At 41.3% G+C, this 14,670-nt stretch overlaps 1 protein-coding gene across 1 annotated transcript in view; it reads right to left on the bottom strand.

Moving 5' to 3' along the window:
* LOC141008430 (pleckstrin homology domain-containing family A member 5-like) overlaps window positions 1–14,670 on the bottom strand; it is a 236,955-nt gene that overhangs the window by 18,194 nt on the left and 204,091 nt on the right. Inside the window, exons 14-18 of the mRNA XM_073480795.1 lie at window positions 12,739–12,822; window positions 10,881–11,000; window positions 654–716; window positions 433–513; window positions 80–232 (exon numbers count right to left, since the gene is read on the bottom strand). Of these exons, the coding sequence (XP_073336896.1) occupies window positions 80–232; window positions 433–513; window positions 654–716; window positions 10,881–11,000; window positions 12,739–12,822 (501 nt within the window). The remainder of the gene's footprint in view (window positions 1–79; window positions 233–432; window positions 514–653; window positions 717–10,880; window positions 11,001–12,738; window positions 12,823–14,670) is intronic.

Genomic DNA, 14,670 nt, shown 5'->3' with positions numbered 1-14,670 from the left:
TCACATTTAAGAAGCTGCAACCACGTGCTGGGGTGTTCTGTATGTGTGTGTGTGTGTGTGTTGGGTGTGTGTCTCTCACAGTGCTGACTCTGGACAGCTCTCTGCAGGTGCTGAGCAGGCCGTTCTGCAGCACGTCTTTCTGCTGGACCAGGCTCTGAAGGGCTGCAGGGTTGGAGCCACCCTGTTCACTTAGCTCCTGACTGGCAGACAGCAGGGCCGTCTCCAGTGTGTGCTGCCACACACACACGCACGCACGCACGCACGCACGCACGCACGCACACACACACACACACACACACACACACACACACACACACACACACACACACACACACACACACACACACACACACACACACACACACACAAATCTTATTGAACATATGAATCCACACAAAGACACACACATTGATCCACAGCTGAGAGCGGTACCTTCTCTCTGTGTAGCTGCTGCAGTTTCTCCTCCTGCATCCTCACTGCCTTGTCCTGCTCACACAGTCTGCTCAGCTTGGTCTGACACACAAACACACACACACACACACACACACACACACACACACACACACACACACACACACAGACACACACAAACACATCAACTCAACTTTCTTTGAAAATACTCTCTGTTTCACTCCAAGCTGTGTTCGTCTTACATCGATGTCGGCCTCCTCTGTGCGCTGGATGAAGGAGCTGTCTTTGTAGTCGTCAGGGCTGATCTGAAACGAGGAGGCACAGTCAGAGACGGACAGCAGGGGGCGACAGCAACTCATCTGTTAGGATGGAGAGCTCAGAGCTCCAGCCATGAAGAGTTCTCTTCCAAAATACTTCATCATGCAATCTGGGGGGAAAGAATGACCTGACATCTCAATTGTTTCACTTACTTTTTTCCCAGTCTGTCAAACTGTGGGTTTACCAATTCAGTTACATTTGTGAAGTAAATTGTGTTTTATTAGACTAAAAGTCATTTTTCCCCACATGCTACAGATTGTAGAGAGAAACTCTTCATATGCTTTGTGCTGTTTATTCCAGAGGCAGGGTATGAGAGGATGAAGGGATCAGTACTCCGTGCATTTTCACTAATCCGGTTTAATTTCCCTCGAAGCTGTTTACCCAGGTGTTACCAGGGATATTGTGGCTGAATATTATAATGTCGAGACAGACGGAGGGAGGTGTAGATGCATGCTTATAAAGATTAAATTAAGTCACATTATATATATTATACATATAAATTAATCAATTGCAAAAGTGTAATTTTACACTAGTGACTAAGAGGAAATATCATAGTTGTATCCTCCACTTTTACAGTTTCAGTCTGATTGACTCACTATGATGTCTGTAAGCAATGTCCTCTGACAAAAATACAAAATGTTTTGTCTCCAGGCCACCTTCTTCTTCTTCTGGGAAAAAATCATTAAGTTTGTATTTTGAGTAACAGGTGACAATGTGCTTTTTTAGAACCCGACCAACAATATGGAGTAGAAAATTCCAATATTGATTTTTCGGCAGATATACGCACTTTTAACCTTAAATGACATCAGTGCACTGAAACAGTAAACTGAGAATTATAAATCACCCCAAGCGTCTTTTACTGTATTATAACCTCTCAAAAATATCATAATTTCATCAGACAACTGCAGTACATGCCCGATAATATCGGCCAACCAATAAACCGGTCGGGCTCTAGTTAGTGAAGAATTGTAATAAAAAGACATGAAAATCATTTCAATCAGACCAGGCAGCCAAAGACAGCGTTCCTGAGACAATACCAAACTCATAGTGAATATGATATTTAAGTCATAATCTATCTCTTTTATATCAGTGGTTTGTGGTCATAGATGTTGTAGATACAGCGTTATCTAAACGTCAATTAGTGTGGTTAACATTTCAGAAACTGAAGCAAGAAAGACCATTTTCATTGTAATGTGCTATTTACAGTCAGTGTATGTAATAAACATCTTCTGTTGTTGCTTTCTGTCTTATTGGTGGGTTGGTTGAAGAGCCCCAGATGCCAGTGAGTCCCTGAAAACACACCTACATAAACTCTAGCATTTACATAACCTGCTCAGGTTGTACAGAGGGAGAAAACCCCCACTTATCTCTGTGTGAACTGTGTGTCAAATATCCATCATTATGCACCATTGCAAAAGCAACAGTGTTATTATGTATGTTATGTAACAGAACAGCTTTCTTACATACAGCATCAACATAACTTACACTGGGGCGACTCATGCGCCCGCCTGCCATTTCCTCTAAAAAAAGAGAAAGCGAGGCTGTTGGCTGAGGCAGGAGGTGAGAGATGAGAGCAGACAGACGCAGATTTTCAGTGGTCTGGATTAAAGTGATGAACTCCTCTGACAGTTCCCCCAACTCAGTTTTACAGTGCACATTATTCTGCTCTGTTCCAGGAAATACAGCTGAGAGACGGCGGGTACAAACCCACACAGAGGGAATTCAGACGCTTCATTAAGGTGGGACCTTCACAAAGCACTGTTTGAAGATCATTCAACCACTCGAAGCTTTTCTACAACTTCTAGTAAGTCATGAATAAATGCATTACAGAGGCCCTGTTACAGGAGTTCAAATTCTCTTTGATTCATGAGCAAAAATGACAGAAGAGGTTTAATGAAGACCCAGTTACATGTTTTATTTTACACATTTTAAAATACTGTTCTTTGAATAGTCTGATCTGATCTAGTCAGAGCATCACAGCAGGACCTGGATGCTCCTGACTGACTCCCTGGTTGTGAGGCTGAGGTCTGTTCATTCAGACCAGTTTGAGGTGATGGATATAGTGGTTTGCACCCTGATATGGAAGTGGAGCAAAAATGAGCTTCTGCAGAGGTTGCTTGCAAAGCTGAGCACATCTGAAAGGAGCCATATTGTTCAACTGGACTATTGTTCAATCTCAACTTTACCTCATATAAAGGATGTTTAAGCAAGCCCATAATGACACAGAGGACTTAATATAACATTGAATACCCTTTTAAAGGTTGTTCAACAAATTGGGAAATACATTTATTTACTTTCTTTAAGTGGTGGAAAAAGCTTCAGCACGTAACTCCCCATAAAACAACTTCTTTATGGACTATTTAATCCACTAAGATTTGATGTGTTCATTTGTATTTTTTTAACCTTGGCCAGCTGTTCCCCTCTGATTTCAGTCTTCAGGCTAAGCTAGGCTAACCATCCCCAGACCCACCGTCCTTCTCAGAAAGAAAGAAAGTGTGCCTTTTCTACAATGTTTATTCTCCAAAGAACATCTGAAAAAGTGAACCATTAAAACATACACATCTATACAGTATAACGTTCCAAAGTGATACCAAACAATGGACAGTGTAGTATAAAGACAGACAGTGACAGGAGGAATCCATGGCTATGTAGCATTGCACCATAAGCCATGCTCACTTCAGGACACTTCCAACAGCATCGAACAGAAAGCGATGATATGAGATGTGCTGGGTCCAAAACAACTCCATATATACTTCAAATAATGCTGTGATGACATGTGGGGAATGTTGGCTGAGTAACAACTGGTTGATGAACGGACGGACTGCATCAAGTGTAAAACAAGAGGTGGATGTTGGAGAGGACGACGTAGATACACAACCACTGGGTTACCAGGGCCAAGGTCTGGTTTGAGTCTGCTCCACTTCACTCGAGTTCAAATTCAAGAGTTCATTTCAAAAATACAAAGACATCCAATTAGACCAAAACCAAACAAACCAAACAAGGTCAAGTTGTATTTCTCTTTGAGCAGGAAACTGAAATGTGTTGATGTTAAGCAAAAACCTCAAAACTCACATTGGTAACACTTTCTATGAAGGTCCTTGTAATGAGCATGAGTTACAGATAAGATGCTTATTAAATGTAATAAGTCGTGTTAATAATAGCATCAGAAACACATTTATTGAAACGCTTCAGAATGTTAATAAAAGCCTTAGAGGTTTCTCAATTGTTTACAACGCTGTCACTCACTCACTCACTCACTCACTTGCTCTCTCTTCATTTCTAATCTTATTATGTCATTGTGAGACCCTCATCAAGCTTCTTGCTGCTTTATTAACATTAATACATACGTTATTACGCATACATAAACAGTTAACTATGCACTTATTAGCATTCACTGTTAACAAGTTTTTTATAGTGCTTATAACTGTCACCTAACACCTAACAATAAAAGTGTTGATGATGCTATTTCTATTAATGTTAATGAACATCTTATAAGGACTCATTAACTAACTCATTTGACCATGAAATAAGACATAACATGACACTTGATTTATTAAATCTTTCAGAATGGTTCAGATGAACATTTGTCATGATTGCTGTGAGGTTTTGACCAACAACATGGATACACAGTATGTCAAACAACAGATGGACTGTCTGGACACTGACTCAAACCAGAGCCTGCCAAAGACCTTACTTGCTGGTAGAGTTGCGGCCTCGGTGCCGAGTTCTCGATCATAGTGTGAATCATGAAGATTAGAGGCTCGTTCTCCTTCGTCTAGCGGAGCGCCAGGGAGAAAGAGGATACAGTGGTGTAATGACACAGCAGTACGTGTTGCTTGAAGCATCAGCCACTGTTTAATGGCTGAGATCCATGAGCTGGAATGGGAACAACCCTTCCTCTCTTTAAACAAGACCAATCGGAGGATAAACACCACTGTAATGGACAGTGAAGTGTTCTCCAGCTCACTGATCAACCCTTAACGCTGACCTTAAACCTAAAGGGTGACTGAAGACCTTCTCTGAAAGAGCTGCGGTCAGATGGGAACTTTAACAACACTTCCATTGAAATTCACCTCTGTGGTCGGCAGCAAGTAGCAGAGGTCAGCTTGTAAAGGCCACATGTCACTCAAGTGCAGAAGCTTAACCATACATTTAAGGACCATTCCTGTGTTTTTGTACCAGCTAATACTTCATATGGAGCATTTTCCAAAGCACACTATAGTATTTGTTTGCAGGCAGGGATTGATGTTAGTTAGTTTCAGTACATGATGAACTACTGGCCTTTACAAATTCACTTGGTGTCTAGAAAATGAAACATTCAAAGTTCATCCTGAAGCCATCAAAACTTTTACAATCAATGTCAACTTGCAGAGACTTATAAAACCTGCTACAAGGTACTTTTAACTGGTACTGATGCCTCTAATTTATTCTTTTCCACTGCCACTTCTGGCCGCGCCGATTTGTATTCCCATCACCAGTTTTACTACTCTGAGATGGTCCAAGACACACTCGCTCCGGAGAAGTGCCGAAGGGCATTCACCCAGCCTTGCAGTGATGTCTCACGACGGTGGCCGACACATAACTACCCCCATCTTTCGCTCAAATGAGCCTGTGTTGTTGAGACTCAACTCATGTCTGTGCAGGAAGCCTGAGAGAAAGACATTTTTAGTTTAGTTTAGTTTAGTGTCCCAAACAAATGCATGCATTAACCAGATCTAGATCTTTATCACAGGACGTGTTGGTGCTCTACAACTCATGTCCACAGGGGCTGCCAGAATCAACAGAAAAAGTTCTGTCTAGCTGCTTTAAGGTGTGGTTCTGCGGTCTAGATGAACGAATCCTCACTTCCAAACCAAAGTATTTCCTAAGATCTTGGAGCAGCATTACTATAAATAGGTCCATTAGGGCAACAAACACATGCAGTCAGGTGATCAGGTTAGTCAAAGAGAAAACAAAGTTTAACAGTTGTTACCCAAACTGTTGATGCAGGTTATAGACCCACTTCTGGTTCAGCTTTGACTACAGCTCTTACTGTAGTTGTACACTACATGGTTTTTCTGTGCAGTGAGGGATTATTAGTGACATTTAAGGTGTGCTTAGTTCTGCTTTCACCTGCAGATAAAGAGATACAGTTCATGAAAATGTTGTGCATGCTTACAACCTGTTTAATCATCTGACTGCTTGTGTTTTTTTTGACATGTCAGACCTATTTTAGTGATGTTGCCACGTTCAGCACTCACAATATTCCTTTAAGAATAGGGGTTTGGAAATGGTAGTTTTTTTTTATTTGGAATAAAAAGGACAGGATACATGACTGAGTGTAATAGACTGAACCTTGTGAGGAAGGTGAACAGCTCCTCAAACAGACTCTGTACTTTGACAATCAAACCATTTGTACATTGTTTTTCACTTAGCATCCAGTCTGCTCGGCTTGAAACTCCCTCCCACACAGCCTGTCCATGGCTAGTCTCTCCCTGAAGCACATGACCTTTTCAGAGTTCAGCAGTCATATTCAATAATGCAGGAACTGTGGGAAGGCGAGTTCCAACCTACAGGCCAAAAATAAACAACACATCAAGATGCCTGCCGTGATCAGTGTATGCCTCTGTGAACTGTCCACAGGTTCGGTTTGTCTGGCAATTAGCCTGGCAGCTTGAATATGCCGTGGGAACATCCATATTATTATAGATATAATTATTATTATAACAAATACTTGTCACAATTAAATAACTTGCTCAGCCAGTGGCTGTACACCATAGTCAACTTCAACATACTGAATTAAAGTCCTGTCCCTATCTTTGTTTCATATAAAGCTATATCAATGTTTTTTTGTCAATACACCTGACGATTGTGCGTAATGCATTTTTCATGGCCTCTGTTCAGTCACTACAGTCCAGCACACCTCCTCTCAAGACTGTGTTACTAAAAGTTTACAGCCTGGCATCCTTTGTTTCTCTGTGTTCTCTGCATGACTGAAGCAGCAGCCCTGTCAGCAGTAATACTTTCCTTGCTCTGAAGGTAACCATCTGTTTAATGCAACACACTATCATATCCACTGTTTACTTATCATAGCCTCCACGCTTGTTCACTACTGTCCTTTGCATTTTGTTTTCATGGCCTGTGAGCAATTGATCTATCAATGTCAAGGCTTCCAAATGAAACAGTCCTTAAATTCTAATCAGCCACACAATGTTGATAATAAAAATGATTAAGATCTGTGATCTGCAACTGATTTTAAGTCTCTGCAAGTTGGTTCTCATTAAACCAATCACTTTGTCAGTTAGCTTACTTACAAAAGCACTGTATGCAGTGGAAGATGCTCAGCAGCAAAGTGAAAAAAGGCTTAAATGAACAGAAATATGTTAAGTCCGAGGATTTTAGTCCTCAAACTGGGCCAAAGAGCTTAACCTGCTGAGTCAAGGCTAAAGGGTAAGTTGAGCTGATGGAATTAATCATCTTAATAATGTTGATATCAGTTTGTTCAGATGGAAATACTCTGAGGAAACAGGCAGAGGTGAAGAAAAAAAGACGAACGAAGAACAGAGAGAAAAATAGAAGGCAGGACCAGAGAGTAGCATAAATGTACATGAACGTCTGCTGTATGGAAACTAGAAACACTTAGAACTAAGGGTTCAAAAGTTCCAGGGCCTCATAAAATGTTAGATTTTGGTAGCAGCTGGAGACGCAGACAGAAGGGAGTAAACTCAGAGGTTCTCACCTGGCTGTCCAGGTAAATAAGGTTCCTCTGGAGGTGATGGGAAAGAACATCAGTCTGCAGGAGCGACAGAAGAAGGAAGAGAAGAAGCAGGAGAAGTGAGGCCATGTTTGGTAGAGAGGGACAGAGGCAGGCAGGAGACGGGAGGAAAAAAAGAGTCAAAGGCACATTTCAACAGGAATGAAGAGATCATCAGAAGAGAAGGAGGAAAACGAGATGATAGAGGATACCTAAAAGGCAGTGCTGCATATTTAATCATGTATCATTGTATATTTATTCTTTTAATTAGAATAAAGCATGTTTTTGTTGCCCAAACTTAAAGCTGCTGTGAGTGTTGTTTTCTAATTAAAAGAAGTGTTAAATAGCTCTATATTCCAACTGTAATCACTGTTACAGGTCGGCAACATGTCTCTCCTCCCCTCGCTCATTCAGTAAAAGCAAATCGGGACAGGGAACTCCGCAGAGAGGCGAACACACAGAGAGCAGGATCCTCCTGTCATGGCACCTACACCGGCAACCGAGGAACATGGAAAGCTTCCAATTCCAGCGCTCCCGGTGAAGCTGATACCAGACACGGCATGCAATGAGAAACACTTGAAGAAAAGAAAGAGTCAAAGAGAGCTGCCTCGAGAAAAATGAAGGAGTCGTGCAAGTATGATGACGCAGCGAGGAAGGAGGGGACCGCTAACTGCAAAACAGACAGGAAGTTAGCTGAAACGACGACACTTACAGCAGCTTTAACTATACCTCAGCCAGAGTTTGTAAGAGAAAGAGAGAAAGAAAGAACTTTTTTTCTGATTCTTCCAATATCAGCATTCTGTCACTTTAGATGTGAGGCGTGTCTCCAGCATTGCAGCACTATTTGCTGTGACTGATGTCAGAACAATAGCAGAGTAAGAGGGCTCATGCAGCACTGTTGAGAAGATGCACTTAGATTCTCCGTACTTAATGAGGCCTTTTGTACACTACATGGAGGGCTATGGAGCCAGAACAGTGACACTCAGTTCTGTCATTGAAAACAAGCCCTGGACTGACAGAGGAATCATTGGCATTGAAGCATTTGTATTTGAAAAAGTTGTACTGGCACTGAAAAAAAAAACCCATTTGATTTGATATTTCTTTGTATTTTGATGTCTTTTTCAATGACAATCATCCCATTTTCTCACAATATCTTTTTTTTCAGGTTTTCAATTTCAACTTTCTCTCATCCCTTCGTCGTAGAGAGGAGGGCTTTGAGGGGAGACGTCACTCCTGTGGTCCTGTAGACCTTTCTGCTGTCCTCTCTGACACCAGCATACAGCAACGGCTTCCTCAAGTTCTGACACTCCCAAACTACAAGTATGTTCAGTCTGTTTCTCTCTGCAGAATCAAATCAAATCCTTTTCAATGCCTGTGTTATATTTTTCAGTGTAACTATTTTTCAGCCAAATATTTGTTTCAGCGCCAATGTTTCCTTTGTTTTTTTTTTGGCTTTGTTTTCAATGACAACTTTTATTTTCAGTGACAAAATTCAATGTCACTGTTCAGGCTCCAGAGAGGACTGGCTGCTACTGATATGTGGGTATGGTGTAAAAAATGTCCCTGCTGACTCCTCTTTAGTAAATTAAGAAAACAGATGACTTTACAATGATGCAGCCTTCAAGGCCAAGAAAAGAAAAAGAAATATTTGTGCTTTCACCATGATACCCTATCCAAAATCCTAAATAGTACAATATCTAGTCTCATACCAAATATGATTTTATATCTATATATCATATGACCAGCTCTGAACACATGCAGATTGTTAAGCAGTCACTAGGTAGCACACATATTCTGCAGTATAAATCATAGAAGTTACAGTTTGTCACCTCAGAACACATGACAACATGGAAACTGGTGTACCGACATGCTGCATGCCTGTTGTTCAAGCATTATCAGATAACTTCCAGTCTTCTGTATAACATCTCAGAACTGCTCAGGTTAATACAAAATGAATCCAAATGAAACACAGCACACTGATGGTTTCAAACCAGCGCTCATGATGTCCATCAAGCTGAAAAGAGACAACTGAGTCCATGTTGTTTGATGCATCAGCTCTGATGCATCCACGTTACCTGGGCCTTCACCCACACCTCAAGCCAACATGCAAGACACCTGTTAAAGGGTAACTCCACCAACTTTACACAGTCAAGTGTGGTTAGATGTCTCGGGGAGTACAACTGCATGTTTGGAAATATATGAAAGACTTTACACTAAACCTTTTACACTGCTAGCAATGGTGTTTACACTTAAAATTAGGAGCACCAGCACAAAATGTAGGTGCACCACAATACATTAACTTTTCCCCATATTAATAAATGATAGATTTACGGAAATAACCATGTTAGGTTTTATTTATATTAAAGGAAAAAGAGGAGGTTATTTTTCATGACTTACCAAAGGGACGCTGCAGCACCTCCTAAAACCAGAAATGATAAAAACGACCATCTGATATTAAATAACTGTGTTTAAACTCCAGTGTTTCCTCCTTTCTTACTGGGAGAGGAACGTGTGGAATAAGAAGGTGATATCTATGTATCCATTTTGATCATTTGTTTTTAAACTGTCCAACAGTGTTGTAGGACTGCAGTGCTTTTCAAAAGCCTACATTACCCACAATGCAACGTAGCCACTGAGTAAAATCACTGGAGGCTGTTTATCAGATGACATGCAGCTGCCTCTGAAGCCACAAAAGGCTTTATATGACTCTTTTCACATATACAGTAGTACTCCCCAAGACCTGTCAACACACTTTAGTGTGTACAATTGGTGGAGTTACCCTTTAAACACACACGTACACAGGTGGAAAAGAAAGCGCATAAGTCCACACATCAATCCCCAACATCCCCAACCAAATCATACCTCTACCACCCTGCACGTGCATTCAATACTGCAAAATGAAATCGAATTTGGGGTGTTCACACAGCCAAAGTGGTAGTTTTGACACTCTAATGACATTGTGATTTGTTCTTCTAACAGTCCAATAGAAAACTTATGACTTTTGAAGCCAGAATTTGAGTTATTGACACAATCACCGTCACTTATTTAGGATTTTCTGGTGCGAAAATCATGAAGTGTCCCCTAAAATAGATTTTTAATATCTCAAGCTCGTTCATTGATACATGGGAAATTCACCCTGCCGTTAGGATGTCATTAAGATTCATCCTCTGGGGACCATGAATGAAAATTTCATGATAGTCAATCTAAATTTCAATTTCAGTCTCGACCAAAGAAGTGGACCATTTGAAGTCACACGGAGAGTCAGAAGACTTTCATTTGGAGTAAACCACCAGTGTTACACCAGCACCCTCCCCTTGTGGACACACAAACACACAGAGTACTGACTTTGGCTGCTTGGTTGGGAAAGCACAAATGCGTGCATGCACACACACACCTACTGAATAGACTCAGTGCTGACCTTAGCGTTGGGCCCTTCCAAACCCAGGGCCATTAGCTGAGCTACTGTGTGTTCCCGCAGGCTGTTGAGCTCCGCCTGCTGCCGGCGGAGCTTGATCAGCAGCAGGGTCAGCTCCTCGGGCTGCACACAGCAACACAGAGGAGAGAAGAGGAGCCACACTGACATCAACACCCCTCCACTGGTGGAAATTCATCATGATGCAGTAAATCCAATGACCTTCAAGAGGAGAGGGACTTCTTCTACAGCTCACTGATTGCCCAGTAAAAACAATTCTAACACTGTACTCCTAGGATGAGGCGTTTAAACCAACTCCTTTAGTCTCAGTCTGGAGGCAGAAGTATATGATGTGCACATGACTGTGTTCTTTTTCCATCTACTTTAGTTACTTTAGCGTTTATTCAGGAATTATCCATGAGCTCATGAGCAAACAGAAACCTCAACATGCAGTGTGGGACAATCCACCTGTTATGTTGCAGGGTTGAAAAGACACAACTTTTAGGATAGCCAGGAGGAGGATTGTGGCACTGAAATCATGGACAAGACATGTGAGGCTGAATTTGAAATATTCAAGAAAATGAAAAGAATGTGAGCCATTGGTTGATAAAATGTTCAGTTTCACTGGTAGATGTTTTCTTGGTCACTGGAGGGCAGAGGAAGAACTAACAGACACACAGCCCTGACATACTAATGCCTCATGAAGTTTCTCTGCTAACACATTGGCAATCATTTGCCTATATACATATCCAGCAGATGCAGAGAAGCATTAGCACTAACTCGTTCAAACTGTGGTGTGGTGCTGGGCATTTGTCTATGTGCATTTATCTAAGCTAATGTGAGGAGGGTCGCTCGTAGCTGCAAACCAACAGAAAATTATCATCCAAGTCTGCAGCTCTACAGTGCTGTTCAACTTCGTTATCTCATTGTTTTGGCTTCACTGAACACAGATGTGAACTGTTTCAGTTCGGGATCCAGCTAAAGAGCCTGATACTGAAATAAGGAGTGGGTGGAGAGGCTAAAAGGAGCATGAATAATAGCTCCTACCAGGAATAGGTCTGAACAGCTATGAGACCTTGTTACAATCCTTCACAGCTGAAAAGGTTGCTACATTTGACATGATCTCTACAAAACTCAATATAATATGTCAAAATGTGCTAGCCTTTCATTAACATTGTGATTTTGCTAGTGGTCACTGTCTATGAGCTGCTGGATTTATTACATGTCATCAATCTGTCTCAAATATCTCTGTTTTCAACTGACTGATTCAACTGGAGACTTGTGGACTGTGGACACACACATACACGCACACACACGCACACACACACACACACACACACACACACACACACACACACGCTCACGCATATCATCACTGTGACAAAACAGTGCACGGGGGTGGAAATTACTGGACACATTTTTCTCATTAACCTGCTGGGGCACTCGTCAGCCATCACCCAATCACATAATTCACATCTTGTTTCCAACACAAACATCAGTCCTCCTCTTGATTGCCGTTGCTTCACTTTGAGAGCAAAGACACTCTGACTTGTGCTGCATCACTGTGTGTGTGTGTGTGTGTCTGTGTGCGCTGTCGTTCAGAGACAATGGCTTGTCAATAATTGCTGTGTCTTCCAGTTGCAGAGACAACTGGAAGACACAGCAGAGAGGCTGCTGAGAACAAAACATCACTGAGACTGACATGTGAGTTCTGGTGAATGTCAGTGATGGACAGCAGAGGCTGTCTTTGATTTGTGAAAACTCTTTCACACTCCTGAGTGTTTATTGAAGGCAGGGGACAGTGGGTTGAATGTATTGAAGTAAGGAGAGTGTGGGAGGTGAGGGGCTTCACTGTAACACTCACTGTCTTGCCTTGCAGGGACTGTGCGGTGATGGTCTGAGGAGGGACGCTGCCTGCGATGGATCGTCGGTCAGGTGGGTAGCCGTACTGTGGGGGACAGGGACACACTTCAATTTAATTCAAATGACTTAAAGCATTTGTGAGATTTACCCTCACAGCCCTGTGAGTTTAATTCACCTGCTCACTGATACCACCCCTTACATTTAAAATGGGTTTATTTGATTAATGAAAAAAACAAAAACTGGAACTTTAACTACGTATTATATAAAATTGAATATAATAGAGGCTGTGTCATAAATGTTTTCATAAATGTGTTGGTTTGCGTTCCCACTCGGAGTGGCAGATGCTGGATGTTTCTTTTTGCCACTGGCCATTTACTGTTTTTTTCATGACTTTGAGCTAACCATCTTTTCTTCTCTACGCTCCATGTTATGCAATAAAGTCACAACTTATGTTGTCCAGGTGTTAAAGGGTAGCTTAAAGTGTGCATACAGGTCTTGGGGAGCACAACAGTAATGTGGAAACAGTAGTATAAAGCCTTTTGAGATGCGACTGTGTTGTCTTTTAAATCACACACTCTCACACTCTTATTCCTTATTAGTTTTATGACAAACTTTCTTGAGGAAATGATCTTTTGAATTGACAAACATCATGTGTAATTCATGGCACAATTCAAATGGGATCAAAAAATTATTTGCCTTTCGTCACTGATTACTGTACATATTTCTTCTAAAACAAGGGGAGGGTCTAGGACTTTAGATTTTTAAAACCCGGTGCCAAATTACTCACAATGCATCTTAGCCTCTGAGTGACAGCACTGGAGGCCATTTATCAGATTACATGCAGCCTCCTCTGGATCCACAGAAGGCTTTATACTTTATACTTTATACTTATACTACATATGCAGTAGAACTCCCCAGGACCTGTAAACACTCTTTAATGTGTGAAGTTGGTGGAGTTACCCTTTAAACCTGGCTCAATATGTGGTCATATGTTTTGAATCAATTTGAAATTTCACACACACACACACATCGTGGGTCATACTCCAGTGGATCATACTCCAGTGGGTCATACTCCAGTGGGTCATACTCCAGTGACTTAACCCTACCCCACAACAACTGTAACTGCGAAAAAGAAAAAGAAAAAATGAAAAGCATGCATAATGATATGAAGTGACTGGCAGGAATGTTCAGTATACGTGATTTGTAGTTAATAAGCTAATGCGAGCTGAAGCATTCATAATGTCCTTTAACAGAATCCATTCACTGATATAACCAAGAGGAACATTATTGAAATGAGAAAGCAACAATAGGAAACATTCAGTCGTTGCTTCATCCTGCTATCTATTTATTATCATCTGCTGTCTTTGTTAGCAAACACAGAACAATGACTGGACTTGTGTAATTACATGCAGCCGCTATAGTGGCCTAAAAGGAATGTCTGGTAGTGAAAACACAAAAGTCAAATTAACATCTCTGTACCGGTTCACTGCCAGGTAATTATTTTGTGGATTGATTATTTGAAAATGTGTTTGATGACGTGCACCACTAAAGCACAACATGAAGTGAATGGTGAGGGCCTTAAAGCTGCTCTGCAATTTTACCTCATCTTATTATTCTTACAAAGGTCCATATTCTTCCATAAATGTGCATTTAGACAAACTATAACTTGACTAGCTGTGGAGGCTGGGGGTCTGAGTGTGGACTTGCTTGTGGGTAACTGACCCTTTACGGATATTTTTCAGGAATTTGGAGACACTTAATTCTGCACTGTAATGAAATAAGATGATCTGTTTTGCCAGAAGATTCAATAATCTCACAATTTAGCCAACTCATATTCAACTTCTGGGTTCAATAATTGTAAAGGCTCTCCTCTGATCTGTCCATTTAACAAAATTATCTCTCTATAGAGCAGACTCAACGTTATAACACTTCA

Source organism: Pagrus major, chromosome 14 (genome assembly GCF_040436345.1).
Source record: "Pagrus major chromosome 14, Pma_NU_1.0".
Lineage (NCBI taxonomy): Eukaryota > Metazoa > Chordata > Actinopteri > Spariformes > Sparidae > Pagrus > Pagrus major.
Note: the sequence above shows the minus strand (reverse complement) of the source record. Positions and strands in the feature narration are given on the sequence as shown.